A 17576-nucleotide genomic window follows, 5' to 3' on the forward strand; every position below is an offset into this window, starting at 1 on the left:
CCATACAGAGATTTAGAGCTTGAGGGCTGGCATAATAGCTTTAATATACGACTGAGATGGAAAAACGCGCAGCCTGGTTACTTTTGACAAAGACTGTCATAAGCGAATATACAAGTGCAGACAACAATATTCCTTTTCTGAGAAAGTCTACCAGGCAGACAACACTGCTGGAAGTAGTTTAATAGGTGATGAACAGAACTTAATGCCGCTGTGGCTGCTATGGAATTTTGTCTATGACAGGTTCTTACACCAGTGTTAGCAAAAATGGTTGAAGGCACACATGCACAGCACAGAAAGAAGCTAATGTGAATTCTTAAGTAATTTTTTGTTGCAGCATGCCCACTTGCACATCTGTCTTGAGGCAGTAATTATGCATGCATAGACATGCACACAGTAGACTCCGTTTAAGACATGGCACTGTAAATCTGTTAAGCTTAAAAGAAGAGAGCACAAGGTAAGAACACATAACAATACATAGGCTCTGTTAGTGAAACCAGAAATGAGACAAATATAAACAAGCATAAATGGGCCAAAAGCAGACTCAAAATGTTGCTCAAACTTACACGCTTCTCCTGGGGCAATGACTCGGTAAACATGAGGCACAAAAACACCACATCCAGGAGGGCAAGCAAAAGGGCAAAGAGTGCTGGACCAACGTAGAACTCTGCAGAACCCTTGCTTGCCGCAGCAAACTGAGCACCAATGAGTGGCCCCACAATGAATCCAACCGAAAAGGCAATACCAATGAGAGCCTGCAAACAAATGCATACGGGTAAGAGCATGCTCACAAAATTACAGGCAAACCATAGTAAGACCCTAACCGTGACAACAGCAGTCTGAAACCCCAAATGGGGACACACATGCATTAGATGCCACTGAATAAATAAGGCATTCCCTACTGTACAAAATAAAAAAGCCAGATTAACTGTGATGACCGAAACATTGCTGTGCTTAGTGAAGGAGGGCTCGCACACCCTCCCTAGTGCCCTAACAATGTGACAAGATTGATGTGGCATCAAGGTGGGACTAAGGAGCTAATAGCAAAGAAACATGGCCTGCCAAAAGCATGCTCCCTACTACCCTTGCCACAGGCTAAAGATTTTTGGTCAAACAAATGGTACTTCATGCATGGAACTTATATCTGCATGCCAGGTACTCGACATGTCAAACATTCTGACATAAAAATGTTCTCGTGATGTTTTACAAAGTAACACAATTTATGAAGGCAGAAAATACTATCAGAAATTAAAGTTTCATTTTCTCTGTCTTCTCTACTGATACTAACCACACAGTCCACATGCTGTGACCAAGGTCAATTTACACAGACCGTGAAGGCAGAGCTCTAATGCGGTCTAGAACCAAGCGCCAGCAACATCAGTAAGGCTACGGAACTGAACCGCCAAAATGAAGTGTGCACAGAAACACAAACAAGAGAAAAATAATTGGTTATAAAATCTGTGATTTATAACAGTTTAAAACACAATTTTATTTAGTCGTTCAAAAATGTTTAATTGAGTTCATTTGTTTGAATGTTTATTTCAATGCATATTAAAATACAAGTACTGCTTACCATGCCCTTGCCTCGAAGTTTTGAGTTGCAGACATCAGCAATGACAGCTGTGCTTAGGCTTATGTTGCCCTTGCTCACGCCGCCAATTATGCGTGACAGCACAAACAGTGCAAAGTTGTTAGACACTGCCCACAGGGCATAGGACAATGCTATTCCACACTGAAAATAAAAACAAACACGTACAGGTAATTAGAAGCATTGGATAGAAGTGCTAGTTAGTTAGTTATATTGATTTTTATGGCGCAAAAGCAACTGAGGCTATGCTGCGCCAAACAGAAGGTTAGAGTTTTTGTTAATGGTGAAGCTTTCTAAAAATACTTAGAGTTTGTTTAAAACGTTGGCTTCCTTGAGAAACCTAAAAATACATGAAATATCAACCAGTGCTCGATCACCTAAGAGTAGCATGGGGTGTAATGGGATGCTTTCCCTGTAAAATGTTGTGAAATATTTCTTTCTTAGTTCTTCTAGTTTTGTGCATGAAATTAAAATGTGGTTCACTGTGAGTTCAGCACCACACATTTCACAGAGAGGTTTGTTTTGTTTGGCTAGCAGAAAGTTGTGCGTGAGGTGGGTGTGTCCAATGCGGAGCCGACATAAAATAACTTCGGTAAAACGTTCTTGATGCCTACATGATTGCCATTCCCCTAAAATTGGTTTCACAGAATTTAATTTGTTGTTTACGTGATCTTGCCATGCGGCCTGCCACTTATTTCTGAGTTTACTGTTGATAAACTTTAAGCAATCCCTGTGCGGTATGCTCACTTGTTTTATTTGGCCATTCCGGGCTTGTGCAGCGCATACATCTGCTTTTTCATTACCTACGATTCCAACATGGCTAGGAACCCAGCAGAATTTAATGTTATGTTTTTGTTTTGTGATTTTATCAATGCTATGTATGATGTTACCTATTATGGGTTCAGCAGCATTTCTGGAGTGCAGTGCTTTGAGCATACTCAGGGAATCGGTGTAAATGATGCTATTTTTGATATTCTCTCTTACTATTTTTTCCACAGCTACAAAGATGGCATAACACTCAGCAGTAAAAACCGATGCGCATTCTGGTAGTCGCATTATCTGTTTGTTTTTTCCTTGGATTACTGCACTTCCAACGTGACTTTCTGTTTTTGAGCCATCGGTATAAAATTCAATGTAAGTGTCATACTTTTCTTGTAGTGCAAAGAATTCCTGTAATATGTACTCATTTGGCGTTTGCTTTTTATCTAAATGTGTCATTGTGAGGTCACATACTGAAGGCAGGCTGTACCATGGTGGTAAATATTCATTCCTTTGTGCAATATTCGGTAGGGCATCTAGTACTGTTAGCTCTTCACATTTATCTTCAAAGCGCAGCAGTAATGGTCTGATAGAATGTGGTTTGTTGATGAATAATCTTTTAGATGGGCACTTGGTTACAACTGGATGGCAGAGATGTTTCGGAAGAGAACGGATTTTTAAGACATATGAGCATGTAAGGGCGATTCTTCGATCCTCAAGAGCGGCTTCATTAGTTTCAACGTAAAGGCTAACTACTGGTGATGTTCTGTATGCTCCGGATGATAGGCGCAGACCAAGATTATGAATGGGGTCTAATCTTTTTAAGTAGGATGCTCTTGCCGAACCATATACTATGCACCCGTAGTCCAGCTTGGAGCGCACCAGAGAGCGATATATTTGTAAAAGGCTTGCTCTATCGGACCCCCACCGCTTCCGTGAGAGAACTTTTAATATATTGAGGGCTTGAGAAGCTTTCTTTTTAAGGTTGTTAATATGTGGTAGAAATGTGAGTTTCTTGTCGAAAGTTACGCCTAAAAATTTGTGTTCTAGTTTAATTGGTAGCGCAGTGTGATTCAAGTATAGATTGGGATCGACCTGTAGGCCTCGTCGCAATGAAAAAAGAACAGCTACTGTTTTTTGAGGAGAAAATTTAAACCCATTTATGTCTGCCCAAGCACCTAGTTTATTTAGTGTGATTTGTATTTGTCTCTCACAGGTTGATATGCTGGAGGACGTGCATGCTATTTGTAGGTCATCTACATAGACTGAATACATTATGGACTTGGGTATTACTTTAGCTAAGGAATTCATTTTTACTATGAAGAGTGTCGTGCTTAGAATGCACCCCTGGGGTACGCCGTTCTCTTGGGTGAAAGTCATGGAGAGAGTTGCTCCTAGGCGGACTCGGAATGTGCGGTTAGCCAGGAAGTCGTTCAAGCAGTTCAACATCCTGCCGCGGATACCTAGCTCTGCTAGGTCACGGAGGATGCCGAACTTCCACGTAGTATCGTAGGCCTTCTCCAAGTCGAAGAAGACCCCAATACAGTGCTGCTTGTGGATGAACGCCTCCCGGATGGTGTTTTCTAGACGGACAAGGTGATCTGTGGTTGAGCATGCTTTCTTAAACCCACATTGGTGTGTATCTAATAGTTGCCGAGATTCAAGTATGAAGGTCAATCTAATGTTTATTACACTTTCGAAAGATTTAGCAATGCAGCTGGTGAGGGCTATTGGTCTGTAACTGCTAGGACTTGTTGGTGGTTTTCCGGGTTTGAGAAAAGGTATTATGACTGCTTTTTTCCACTCGTCAGGTATATTGCCAGTTATCCAGATTTTATTAAAGAATTTTAACAGTGCCTCTACAGCAGCCTCGGAGAGATGTGCAAGCATAGCGTAATGCACGTTGTCTGGTCCCGGTGCTGTCTTTTTGCCAGAAGATAGTACCTTATTTAATTCTTCTAGTGTGAGAGGCTGGTTATAATCCTCATGAACACCTGCTCCAGATGGGAATCTTTGTTTCTCAGCTATTGCTTTGTGTTTTTGAAATGTGTTTGTGTATTTGGATGAGCTTGAGATCTCAGCAAAATGCTCGCCCAGTATGTTGGCCTGTTCTTCTAAAGATGTTTGTGTCCCGGGTGCTGTCAAGAGAGGAAGTGTGAAAGGGGTATGGTCACCAGTAAATTTACGCACTTTTTCCCACATTTTCTTTGATGTTATTGAACTATTTATTGAGGAGACATATTTCTGCCAAGAGGTTTTCTCTGCATTTCTTCGCACATACCGCGCTCTGGCTTTTGCCTTCTTAAAGGTGAGTAGGTTCTCTGCAGTGGGATATCGACGCAGAGCGCTCCAGGCTTTCTTTTGTTGTTTTTTTGCTAATGTGCATTCTTTTGTCCACCACACTTTGTGTTTCTTTTGTGCAAGTCCTGTTGTTTGTGGTATAGCGAGTGTTGCGGCTGATATTATGCATTCTGTAAACTTCTCATTAATTTCATCTGTGCTAAGGTCGTCACAAAATTCTTTTTCCAGAGTGGCACTTTTTGTAAAAAGTGACCAGTCGGCGAGCTGAATTTTCCAGCGCCGTGGCCTTGTGGGGATGATTGGAGTGGACGATGAGAGCTTGATGATGGTAGGTAAGTGATCGCTGCCCATGGGGTCATTTAAAACATCCCATTTAAAATCGTTAAAAAGTAATGGTGATGCGAAAGCTAAATCGAGAGAGCTCATTTTTGCTGAGCTTGGACAGCAATATGTGGCTTTTCCCGTATTTAAAAGACAGACATTATTAGAAAGTATAAAATCTTCGATTGTTTGGCCTCTAGAGTCACAGCGTTCGCTTCCCCAAAACGGAGAGTGAGCGTTAAAATCGCCAACTACCAGAAATGGCTGCGGCAGTTCATCGATCAGGGCTTCTAGATCTTGGCATGTTAATGTGATGTGTGGGGGAAGATATACGGAACATATTGTAATGGTTTTGTAGCTGATGACGCTAACCGCAACCGCCTCAAGTTTCGTTTTCAGTTTGATTTCTTGAGTCGGGACGCCGCTTTGGATGATGATTGCGACGCCTCCCGAGAGTCTATTTGCATGTTCGCGATCACGCCTAAAAGTTGTATAATGTTTTAAGATATTTGAATGTTGTGGACCAAGATTGGTCTCCTGGAGACATAGGGCTAGAGGCATCACTGACCCTAGAATATGAGTTATATCACTGTAGTTCCTCAACATTCCTCTACAGTTCCACTGTATTATGAAAGCCATCTTAGTTTTGTGTTTGTACTGATTGAAAAGCTAGATCAAGTTGTTTATGGCCCCGTGACTCGGGGCCTGTCTCTTTTTGACCGATCCAGGGAGCTCCGCCGACCATCCGACGTGGACGGTGAGGGGCTGCCCGGGGTCGTGTCCATCGCCTCTGCGGAGGCACTGGACGACCGTGCAGGAGGCACATTGATTTTTGAGTTAGACCTCGACCTGTGGGAAGAGGTCTTTGGGCCCGCCGACCCGGGGGTCTGCGTCCCCTCCTTTGGGATAGGCGGAGTAGCGTGAGCTACTCCACCAGACGGCGCGGATGGCCCCGCCCCAGGCTCACTACGTGTGGCCTGGACAGGTGCCGAAGCCTGGTGTGGTGCGCCGCGCCCACGCACCACATCGGCGAAGTTTGTTTTTGCAGTGAAGGAGAATTTGTTTGTTTGAGAGTATTGCCTTCTTGCTTCTTTGAAAGAAATGTTTTGCGTAGTCTTGAGAGTAATGATTTCTTTTTCTTTCTTCCAGGACGGACAAGCCCTGGAGTAGGCAGCATGGTCGCCTTCACAATTTGCACACCGTGGGTTAGCAACACATTCTTCAGATTGGTGTTCTTTTGACGAGCATTTTGCGCAAGTTTTGCGGCCGCGACAACTCTGCGAGCCGTGGCCAAATCTCTGGCAGTTGAAACATCTGCGTGGGTTGGGAATATACGGTCTTACATTGATTTTCAGGTAGCCTACTTCAATGGATTCGGGTAATGTGCTCATGTTGAATGTCAAGATCAGGTGTTTGGTGTCCACTTCTTTGCCATCCTTCCGGATCTTGATCCGGTGGACATCTACAACTTCTTGGTCAGTAAGTCCTTCGAGCATTTCCTTTTCAGAAAGGTGGACAAAATCTATTTCAGAGATGACGCCTCGTACAGTATTCAGAGACCGATGTGGGGTCACAGAGACAGGGATGTCCCCAATGGATACAATTGTTGCAACTTTTGAGTGTTGTGTGCTGTCGCGCAGTTCAAGAAGTAAGTCGCCACTGGCCATTTTTGACACCTTGTAGCCAAGGCCTAAGGCATCTGTCAAGCGTTTTGAGACTTGGAATGGGGATATTATCCTTGCTTGCGTTTCTTCTGCTTTGCTATGGATGACGTGAAATTTTGGAAATGATACTTTTCTTTTTTGAAAAAAGTCATCTGCTTCGGTCCGCCCTCTCTTGAGAGAGCGATCAAGTTTTGAAAGGGGGGGAGCCATAAAAAATTGAGGTTTTTCGGTCATGGTGCCAGCCACCCACCATGGAGCCCAACAGGGGGACGCGACAGGAACTTGAAAGCAAGTCCTGCCCACGCCAGCTGTACACCTTAACTATAACCTAATATGACTCAACTCAGGGTAGTTGGTCACACACGGTTAACCCTCGCCGCCAGGAAAAAGAGGAAAAAACCAAGAAGGGAGGAGGATACAGGAGAGTTGTAAGAAAGGAGATAGGAAAGTGAAAGATGGAGAGGAGAACAGGAAAAGGCGACTGCCGATTTCCCCCGGTCGGGTCAGGCCGGAGGTGCCGTCTACAGGAAGCTGGGGCCAAAGTGGTGTGTTGCCTCCGCCGAGGGGCCTTAAGGGTCCAAACGCTCGGCATCAGCTCAACCACCAGGATCCCCTTTTCCCCGGACACGGCGATGCCACGCACGGCTAAGCGCGGATGCTCGGGTCCGTGGTGACGCATTGTTCACCATCATCCCCCTGCGGGGATGTCCCTGCGGATGCTCGGGTTAACCCCGTGGTGTCGCCACTCACCAACGTCTGCATGCTGCAGACGCCTCCCTGCGGGGAGGATAGAAGTGCATGCAGAGTAAGAGCTATCACAGTTCTGGAGGACTTCTTCATACCCAAATGACTTAAATACATGCAGCAACGATACCGGCAGTGACTACCCTGGTAGACAGAATGCCTTCAACCAGGCGGCTTCCTGGCACATGTACTTCTCCTCAATGCAATACTTCTTGTTAGATGGGTAAAGTGAAGCCCACTTTGAGCGAATGTCACTCGGCGCTAGCGTCATATGCCACTAGTCACAAGCAGACTACTACAGCAGCAGGCTAGCTGAAGAGCACACTCACCTCAAAGTGAGTTTGGCAAATTCAGTTCACTTGGCCTCATCATGCTTCATTCTGTTTACATATGCAGTCTCTGTACCAGTGCCTTAAGTGTTAAAATAAATGTGATTAAAAACAAGAATGCTGGTATACTGATAAAGGTGTTGTTAGATTTTAGTGTTAAAAACTGCTTCTAAAGTTAAATACAAGAATGGCTGATAAAAACACATTCCACCATTTATCTTGCCCAGGTGTTGGAAATGATAAAATTTTGTCCCAGCTTTTCACATTTAATTACATTAATAAAGCCATGTTAAATGAATTCATTTAATAAAAAAAGTGCCTTCAAAAGCCAGTCTGGTTATTCAAATGTATATTTTGAAAACTTGTGAGCACTCTATTATCAACATGCAGTCAAACCTTTATATAACGAACACGGATATCACGAATTATTGGCTGTATCGAACTGTTCTGAAATATTTTTGACAAACACAGGCAATTATAACTTTATGCATCGAATACATCTGACCATAAAACGGATATATTGAACTTCCAAGTGCCAAGCTGTACCCATTTTGATGGCAGGTAGCAGCAAGCTTTGCCTCACTACATGAGTGACTGGTGGTGATGCGAAAAGCATTCATGCTAAGGTTCACACTTTATCTCACTCCTGCCAACAGCGCCACGTAAGATACAGTGGGGTCGGCACCCGTTCGCGCCTCTCGCACCCATTGACAGTGCCCCGGAACCAGCAGCATGGTCGATTGTAGCCTTCCAGTAGCTGTCCTGTGCTCACGTCGACAGTCACAGAGGTGGTGAAAACAGCGATAACTTTCATTCTAGAGTCCTGTTTTTCACAAGACAACTGTAATGCGGGGAAGCCACCCTAGCTGACGTTCGACCTGCCGCCGCCATGAGCTGCCAGTGCAGTGCGGGGAAGAATCTAACTAACGTTTGGCACCCTGTTCTTTGTGGCCTTTGCGACATGGAAACAGTGCTAAAGCTTCAGAAAAGGTCCCTCTCCGCCGCAAGCCTTCCACCACCTAAATCACCCTTTTCCTGCACGAGTTATTGGTGAAATTTTGTACTATGAATTTTGGCTGTATCAAACTATTTTACTATTTTTTTTAACTATTAAATGAGGTTTGACTGTATATTTACATTTGCTTCACTTACAGCATAAAAGTCAGTTCCAAGCAACACTTTGCTTTGCCGTGTACCATAGTGCTCTGAAGTGACACTTTGCAAGACTAAGTGTGGTGTGTTGTGCTGGGTTTTGTGGCACACCTGATTGACGGTGTGAATGTGGTCTATCGTCAAGTAGCCTTTATAAAAGCCAGCTTGGTCCTTGGTTGACTAAAAGCCCAGGGTTGCTATAATTATATTAGCGATTACCTCAGTAACTACCAGAGTGAACCGTTGGGCAAATTGGTCACGCATTTTGAATCTTACAGTGCAGGGCAAAGAAGGACACAAGCTGTGTGCTCATTGTCCTTCTTCAAGTTTGTCCTGTGTCCTTTTTTTTTTGCTATAAGATTAGCAAATACCTTGTAGGCAACAAACAGTAACCTGATCAGTTAAAAATTTTTCTAAGTCCTTGGCGTTCCCTTTCTTATGGATCAAGATATTGTTAGCGTTGTTCCAAAATTCCGATACGCTTAATACTGTGAGTCGCTGCGTATGCAGGATGTAAAGTGGCCGGTTTTTCTTACATAATATCCCCACTATCTTTTAACAAATCTGCAGTTACCTAACCTTCACCACCCGCTTTCCCCCTTTGGATTACTTGTAGAGATTTTCAGCTACTTTAACTATCTGTTCCATATTCATAATGACACCCCCTTCCTTGTGTCTTAGCGCGAGATCATGCCTTACCTGACCATTCAAATACTCAATTACTTTCTGTACGAGTCTTGCATCAATAAATGCGACAAAAGGCTCAGGTGATGGCAAAATAAAACTATCAATGTTGTTCACTGATACATACTGTTGTTAGTGTGAGCATCCACTTCCGTCCATAGACATCTGACAATGAGCCAATTAGAGGTGCAGTAAGAAACTGCAGAAACGAGTACAGGGAACCGATGCAACCTGTAAAACAAAAGTCAGGGGCAAAAAAGGGGCTTTTAATACAAGATAAACGAGGCTTGTAGGGCATGTCAGCCTTTGCAGAGACAGAAGACAACATAAATAGTTTAGGTTTATGAGGGTTTAACATCCCAAAGCGACTCAGGCTATGAGGGACGCCGTAGTGAAGGGCTCCGGAAATTTTGACCACCTGGGATTCTTTAATGTGCACTGACATTGCACAGTACACGGGCCTCTAGAATTTCGCCTCCATCAAAATTCAACCGCCACGGCCGGAATCGAACCCGCATCTTTTGGGTCAGCAACCGAGAGCCATAACCACTGAGCCGCCGTAGCGGCTAGGACATACAAGGTAAGAGATTTCCATAGCTGCCCAGTATGTGCCATCCTGTTGCATTCTATCTAGTGCACATCCACTAAAATGTCCATACAGTCGGTTGTCAATGTTACTCCATTTTCATTATGCTAGTTTTCGGCTAAATAGTTCACTGCTGGTCCATACAGTTTCAAAACAATTTTCTTTGGGGTTTTGTACAAGCACTATAATATATTTATTACTGCTGCTATAATAAATTGGAGCCACTGTTAGCCCCCATTAGTGTTGTTACCTTCTTTCTCCGTTCTCCCTGTGCTTGCACTCCTGGCTGTTTCACATATACATGCACTACAACTGTACAGGAAGTAAACTGCACAACACTAACATGTGTACATGCCATGCAAATGTCAACTAAAGCCAACAACACTACCTTGCACAAACCTGCAATTCCCTCGTGATTTACCTGACGTGTTACCTTTCACATTACACGCAGTGATTAAGGTACATGTTTCTCCTCAACACCACAGAGCAGCTGTTGAACAAACAATTTTTTTTTGCACTGAAATTTTTGAATGACTGCAAGGCTCTTTTCACAGCTGTTTTATTTGAATATAACATTGATTTTTCATGAACTACAGAGATAGAAGACAAAGTTGAGCTCTTTTTGATGAAAGTAATGCAATGCAGCCTTTACAATGCAGTCAGGGAATGAAACCCTCCCTCGGTTGTCAATGACACCAACATTTGCAGCATGAGAAACATTTTAGTAAATATTTCAAGACATATAAAAAATACCTCCAAAAAGGACCTTGTTGAGGTTGCTTGGTGCTCCAATAAAACTCTGAAGATACCTGATGCAACCTTCAAGCCATGGATACAGGCCATCCTGCCAAGGAGAACAAGGTAATAAAAGCGAAAAGGACCAGCACTGTTAACGACAGCGCGACAAATCTCATACAAAGCACTTAGGCATACATTGTTATTTGCCCCCCCCCCCCCCCCCCCCCCCCCTTTTTTTAGCTGTTTAGTCAGAAAAAAGCAGACACTCCTAAATTTACCTGTACCCTTGTCATACTGCAAGTTGCCAATATGAAAAACACAGGCAATAGCATGCTTAAATACATCAGAAAAATAATTCACTCCATAAGCAAGCACAGCTGAAGCCAACTTTAAGCAGATGCAAGACTCACATTAAAAACAAAGTGCTAAGATACAAAAAATATATAACAGGAATTCAGCCACCAACCTCAGCAGTGCCTGTCACATGTTCTCTGCTTTTATGTTTATGCAATCAACTTCTATTTTACTGGCACCAAGTGTAAATTTAGAGCAGCGAATGCAATAATTGTTTAAAATTTATTTACAAAATAAGATTACTATGACACCAGATGATTAAATACAAGGGGTCAAGGAACAATCTTGCCACTCAAATTATTGTGGAATGTGGAACAGACTGCACATAGAACAAGTCATTTATGATGGCAGCCTTTTACCCTTGCCAACCTAGAAACATCACATCTAGCACTTGCGAGCCCAGTTCATCAGATAATAAGCTTTGTGGTGTCATTTGTGTGGGATTGCACGGCTGTCTAATCCAAACAGCAGATGGTGCATTCTTTGAGACCACACACAGCCTCATATGAGATAAATTTCGGACATTTCTTCTCTTCAGTCATTTAACGCTCACTGAAGGTAATTAATATGTAGGGCTTATACTGCACATTATTTTGCTTCCCCATACAATACACTTATGTCATGCATCCTCTGTATTTTCGTTGCTGCAGTTGCAAAACTAATTACCACACTCTTTATGTGCCTGTACCTTCATGAACAAAAAATTAATTAGTAACGCAGTGGCTTTGCTTTGTAGTGTTATAAATGTAAGCAACTCTGAAAGAGCCCATTGCTTACGCAGTGGTCAGCACCAGGCAGTTTCCAAATTTAACTGAATTGAATTGAAAAATATCTGTTAAAAATGTCTACATGGTCTTACTCTTGGCCCCTCCAGCCACAGCACAGGTGGACACTGATTTAGTTGCCACTGACTGCCACAAACCACTGTGTTCAGGCCATCATAGAGAAACTGTCGGAGCTTTCAGAACAGAGTAATTGACAACATTGCAGATGAAGAAAAATGTGCTTTTCATGCTTTAAGACATGCGAGATGCAACATGACAAGATCTCTTTTAAGTTCTTTTCCATTCATAATGCCGATCAGCAATGCTGCTTGCAGATCTAAAATGTTTAATGTCGTACTGACAGCAACTTTTTTCCTTCACATTGCATCAATGTCGCATTCCTTTCAATGTTGTGTATATTTCAGCTGTGGCAATCAGCATGCCTCACAGAATGCCATGAAATGTAACCAGGTGTGCACTAACGACCTTTTATTGTGTAAATACAACAAGTTAGTAATACAGATTACTGTCCCCATTCACAAAAAAAATTAGTCTGGGACAATAAAAAGACTTTAAAACAGCCAAGAAGTAGTCATTTAAAAAGGAATGATTACTTCACTTAAGATACACGCTGCATTTTACATGTATAAAAAGTCGCCAGAAATTTCTTCTCTTCAGGCACTTAACTACAGAAAACCGAAAGTTTCAGCCACTCTTAGAAATACAGGTTTTAGGCAGTAGGAACCAAAGTGAAGCCAAGTGAATCAAAGGCGCAAATGCACTCGGCAAGAGCATTATCCTATTTCTGAAATTTTTTCAACAAACTAACTGTCTTGCCATAAGGGTTTGCATTGTGACTGATACTGCTTTTTAGATGAGTGGTTTGATCAGATGGCACAAATAAGTGCATAGTTGGTAAAGTGCAGATGGCACAACAAGATTAAATTTTTTTACCCAACAAAAGAAAAAACGTTTCTGTAAATGCAAGGCTTTTATACAGGGATTCTTCCCACTATTCCCTGTAGTTGAGTGCATTATAGTAGCATATGGAAGGCAAAAACTGAAAATAACAAATGTCACTGACACGGTACCAAAGAAGTTAATTTCATGTAGCAGCACAAAGGTCATGGTGCCATTTAACAGGGGCATTGACACGACAACTTGTTAAGCGAGCTGGTTCCTGTATCCCATTGCAACAGCACTGTTGCTATGGGACACAGGAACAAATTTCACTTTTCACACAAAGGGCCACTGCGCTGTTGTGTCCTCCCTACTATATCTCGTCAATTGTGCTGCTGCTATGAGAGCGTGGGCACAATAAATGCACAACTATAAAAAGTATGAATGCTCCAGAATAACCATACAAACTCTTACGAGGCCAAATGTCATGAATATATCATGTGCAATGAACAAAATGTAGAGACAAATAATAAGGTCGAGAGCATCATGGATCCCAGAAAATATTGACCAATTACCAGCCAAAATGAGTTGTGAGTTAAATGAGAGTTGGAATAGATACAATGTGTGCCATGTTCGGAGGACAGCCATGAGTCTGATCTTGAGCCACGGTCTTGAAGTGAAATAAACATAAATTTAAGTGAGAATAAATTTTACCGAGCTGCCATATTATGAGACTGCATGAGACTAAGGGTGAGCCATTCCTGTCCAGCTTGGGGGCAGCAGGCATAAAAAAAGACAGCACTTTAGTCAAAGTTCTGTGAATGAGTTCAGTCACTATATTGAAGTTTACCAACAAGTGCAAAAACTTGAAATACGAAATCTTTCATGAAATTCAGGCAATTATGAACAAGCCAGACAAAACGCGACTTGTGAATTGTTACGTGCTGAAACAATGCAGTGGGATGTGAGGCACACAGTATTTCAAACTCTCAGTACACATGCATCTTTGCATTTTATGCAAAATGCTTGTCATCAGATCTAAACCTCTACATTAAGTGACATTGAGGCAGTGGCAATAAACTAATTAAACTCGTGATGTGCTATGTGCTCAGCGTGTAAATGTCATAAAGGAGACCTTCGGCATTTCTTCACGAGACTTTAACAAATTCAACACGCTCATGAAACATGACTTGACTTGTTTGTTTTGCGACCACTTCTGTGAAAACTCGTCTCGATTTAATTCGAACACAAGACAAAAAGCAAAACGCTACACACTTATGCGTTAACATGCAACAGATTTGTCAGTACGAGCGTACGCTCGAGATGACACGTGCCTTTTTCACAGGCAATCCAAAAACTGAAACAATGACAAAAAGAAAAGTTGAGCAGTCAACGCTATATGTATATACGACTCTCACCTTGTCATTGTGGCTGTAATAATCCAATATAGATGGCAAGAGCGGGAGGATCACGGTGAACGCCAGGAGATCAATGACCAGGTAGAGAAATATTACGTAAACTGTCCGTGGGATACGTTCTCCTTGAGCTGTTGGAACTGCCATCCCTGGAAAATTAGATTGACAAGCTACAGACGTCTACAACTCTCCCACGACAACTGCACAACGAATTTGTGCCATCGTTCTTCACAAGCGATCCAAACCAGCGCTGCAACACACTAGTCTCGCCCTGACACATCGACACTAACAGCACTCCCGCATCGCTTCCGCGTGCAGTGAATAAACCAGAAGGAAACCGTGAAGGAAGGAATGCAGTCCCACATGACAGCAGTGGGAACCGCATTCTGTGACACTTAATAAAACCGGTTGATACTTACTTGTTTGTAGGAAGAGGGCAAGTTCAAAACAAAGGGTTACAAGGAAGGCCACACACGGCTTGGGCACTATGAACTATGAAACGTTTCGCATAGAGATGATACTTGCACACGACAGCATACGCTGATGAAGCCCACAGAAACAAGCGCAAATAAAAACCGCGTCGCGGATGATAACAAACGTAGCAGCAGAGAAAGCAGGGCACAGACAACCACAAATGTGGCGACGCCTTGCGGTCTAGACTGGTTCCAGCTCCATTCGCCGTGTTTCTGCAGTCTAGCAGGTCCTGGAATGGCGGCACAATCGAATCCTGACCACGGCTACTGCAAATGCAAAAGGCGCCCATGTGCTGTGCAATTTCAGAGCATGTTAAAGAATCCCAGGTGGTCGACACCAAAACGTTGGTCGACACTACCCAGTAAAAAAACAACATTGGAACCAATTGGATTTCCAACTGGTTCCAACTGGGCCAGTTCAGTTTCCGACTGGTTCCAATTGGAATAGTGTTCCAATTGGATCTTTCAATTCCAATTTGTTTAATGGGTTTCTCCCAATCCAATCCAAACTGGAAATCCAATGGGTTTTCATTTGTCTGTCCAACTGTATACCTATATAAATGTTTGCATATTTGACAAACAAGGCAGAACTAATCTGGTTCTTATAACAGCCATAAGCAGGTTAACCCACTAAATTGTATTCATCATCTGCGCCACGAAATAACTGCACTCAGTGGGCAGATTCCACTGGCGCCAGCATGAGAGGCTCATAAATGGTATGTATAAGTTGGGGCAGAAGAGTGTTCTAGATGTACACATTGAGCTAATATATGCTATCAGTGTCTGAATATGTAGCGTTTCCTGTGTGTGAGGTGTGTATGCGTGTCTGTTGGCCATGATTTCCATGAAAGCATATTAATTTCAATTCCGTAGAAAAATGTTGATTGGCACCAGGCACATTCTCTCCCTGCATTCCTCACAAATCAGCTTTCCTTTTCATCATTATAAAATGTTCAGTTGTAGAAATATTTCTCACGCTGCGTATTCTGTGAAACTTAATTGTGAGTTTTATTTTTTCAATATTTTCTGGGTGAAATAACGGCCTGGCCTAATGGATCCAATTGGTTGGTCCAGTTGGGTCCAATTGGACGGGTGGCTTATAAACTGGAACCAATTGGTTGGTTTGTGGGGTTTAACGTCCCAAAGCGACTCAGGCTATGAGGGACGCCGTAGTGAAGGTCTCCTGAAATTTCGACCACCGGGGGTTCTTTAACGTGCGCTGAGATCGCACAGTACGCGGGCCTCTAGAATTTCGCCTTCATCGAAATTCGACCGCCGCGGCCGGGATCGAACCTGCGTCTTTCCGTTCAGCAGCCGAGCACCGTAACCACTGAGCCACCACGGGAACCAATTGGCTCCAATGGGAAAATCCAATTGTAACCGGTAGGAATGTCCAATTTGTTACAATGTGTGTGTGTGTGCGTGTGTGTGTTTGACTGGGTAGTGGAATTCTCCACTATAGCGACTCTGTCTCGTTCATCCATTCCCGCACGGTGCAGTCCGCATGTAGTCGGGGTGAGTCCGTGTGTCAACTTGAAGGCAGGCCCATTCACACTTGCGAGTTGCAAAGGACACACGACCAGGGGCCGAATTACGGAACGTTCAAATCACAAACGGATCAGTTAGCCCCGCTGATGTATCCGCCAGTCAGTCCAACTGGAGTGCGGGGCTTTGTGACCGTTTTGAGATTGTGATCTTTCCGTCAGTCGCTTGCGACCAGGCAGAAAACCTCGACAACATCGTTGTTCACGCAGCTCTGGTCCACACTTGCAGTGCCTCATGCATTTTTCAGAGCCCGGAAATTCGCCGTCAAAGCGCCGTCGCGCCCCCACGCTTTTCGGCCGCAAGGGGACGCCACAAAAACAGGTAGTTTTTCTCTCGCGCGCGCTTTTTTCAAACCGTTTGACCGGTAAGACGCAGACGTTTTTTTTCTGCGGCGCCTGTGTTTGGTTCGACGAGCGTGTGCTTGCTGTTAATGAATGACTGAAGTGTGAAAAAATGTGTTGTTGCGTTCCTCTGAGCAAGTCGAACGAAAGAAAGAAAACTGCAAGGCTGTCTTTTCACGTGCCAGCCGACATTGACTTACGACAACAGTGGCTCACCGCGATCCGAAGGAGCGAAGCGACTGGACAAGTGTGTAGCCGGCATTTCAAACAAGAAGATGTTATTGAAGGTAAAACAAGACGGCTGAGAAACGGTGCTGTACCCTTGCTTTTCGATGGCTATCCCCGGTACATGCGGCCGAAGGTAACACGCGAGCGGTGCATGGTGAGCATTAACAAGAGAGCCTGCTATAAAGAGTCGATAGATTTTTCCGCACCATCCACCTCGGCAAGACTTGCCGCCGTCTCCGATAGTTATAGCCGTACAGTTGGCTGAACAGGATGCCCCCACAGACACAACGCTAACATCTCGAAACGAGAAGCACGACAAAGGAGTGCAGGTCGACAGCAAGGTGTCATCATGATACATCACTACCGAACGAGCTAAGTGGAAACGAAAGGAAAGAGACCCCAGAAGCCAAATTCTGCGCCTAAAACAGACTGTCGACAGGTAAAAGGAAAAGCTAAAACAGCTTAAAGAGGACATCTTTGCGTCCGAACTTTCCTATTGCGACACAAAGCAGCAGAGAACCACCCTGGCGCCTTATTTCTGCCCGATCAGGTCCGAAAATTCCAGAAAAAAAAAGACAATATGGTCTGAAGGTACGACTCGCCGCTGCGTTGTTCTGAGACACCTGTCTACAAGAGCTTATAAGCGTGTGCGAGGGGAAGCCATTTTGAAGCTACCGAGCAGAAAGGTGCTTT

General features: G+C 43.6%; 1 protein-coding gene across 1 annotated transcript in view; it reads right to left on the minus strand.

Moving 5' to 3' along the window:
• rtet (major facilitator superfamily domain-containing protein rtet) overlaps window positions 1-14916 on the minus strand; it is a 29870-nt gene extending 14954 nt beyond the window's left edge. The window contains exons 1-6 of the mRNA XM_089579637.1: window positions 14716-14916; window positions 14300-14445; window positions 10879-10969; window positions 9667-9770; window positions 1571-1729; window positions 564-752 (exon numbers count right to left, since the gene is read on the minus strand). Of these exons, the coding sequence (XP_089435763.1) occupies window positions 564-752; window positions 1571-1729; window positions 9667-9770; window positions 10879-10969; window positions 14300-14443 (687 nt within the window). The 5' untranslated portion in view covers window positions 14444-14445; window positions 14716-14916. The remainder of the gene's footprint in view (window positions 1-563; window positions 753-1570; window positions 1730-9666; window positions 9771-10878; window positions 10970-14299; window positions 14446-14715) is intronic.
• Between the last annotated feature and the right edge of the window lie 2660 nt (window positions 14917-17576).

Source organism: Amblyomma mixtum, chromosome 3 (genome assembly GCF_055824585.1).
Source record: "Amblyomma mixtum isolate Tamu chromosome 3, ASM5582458v1, whole genome shotgun sequence".
In the NCBI taxonomy this organism is placed as follows: Eukaryota; Metazoa; Arthropoda; class Arachnida; order Ixodida; family Ixodidae; genus Amblyomma; species Amblyomma mixtum.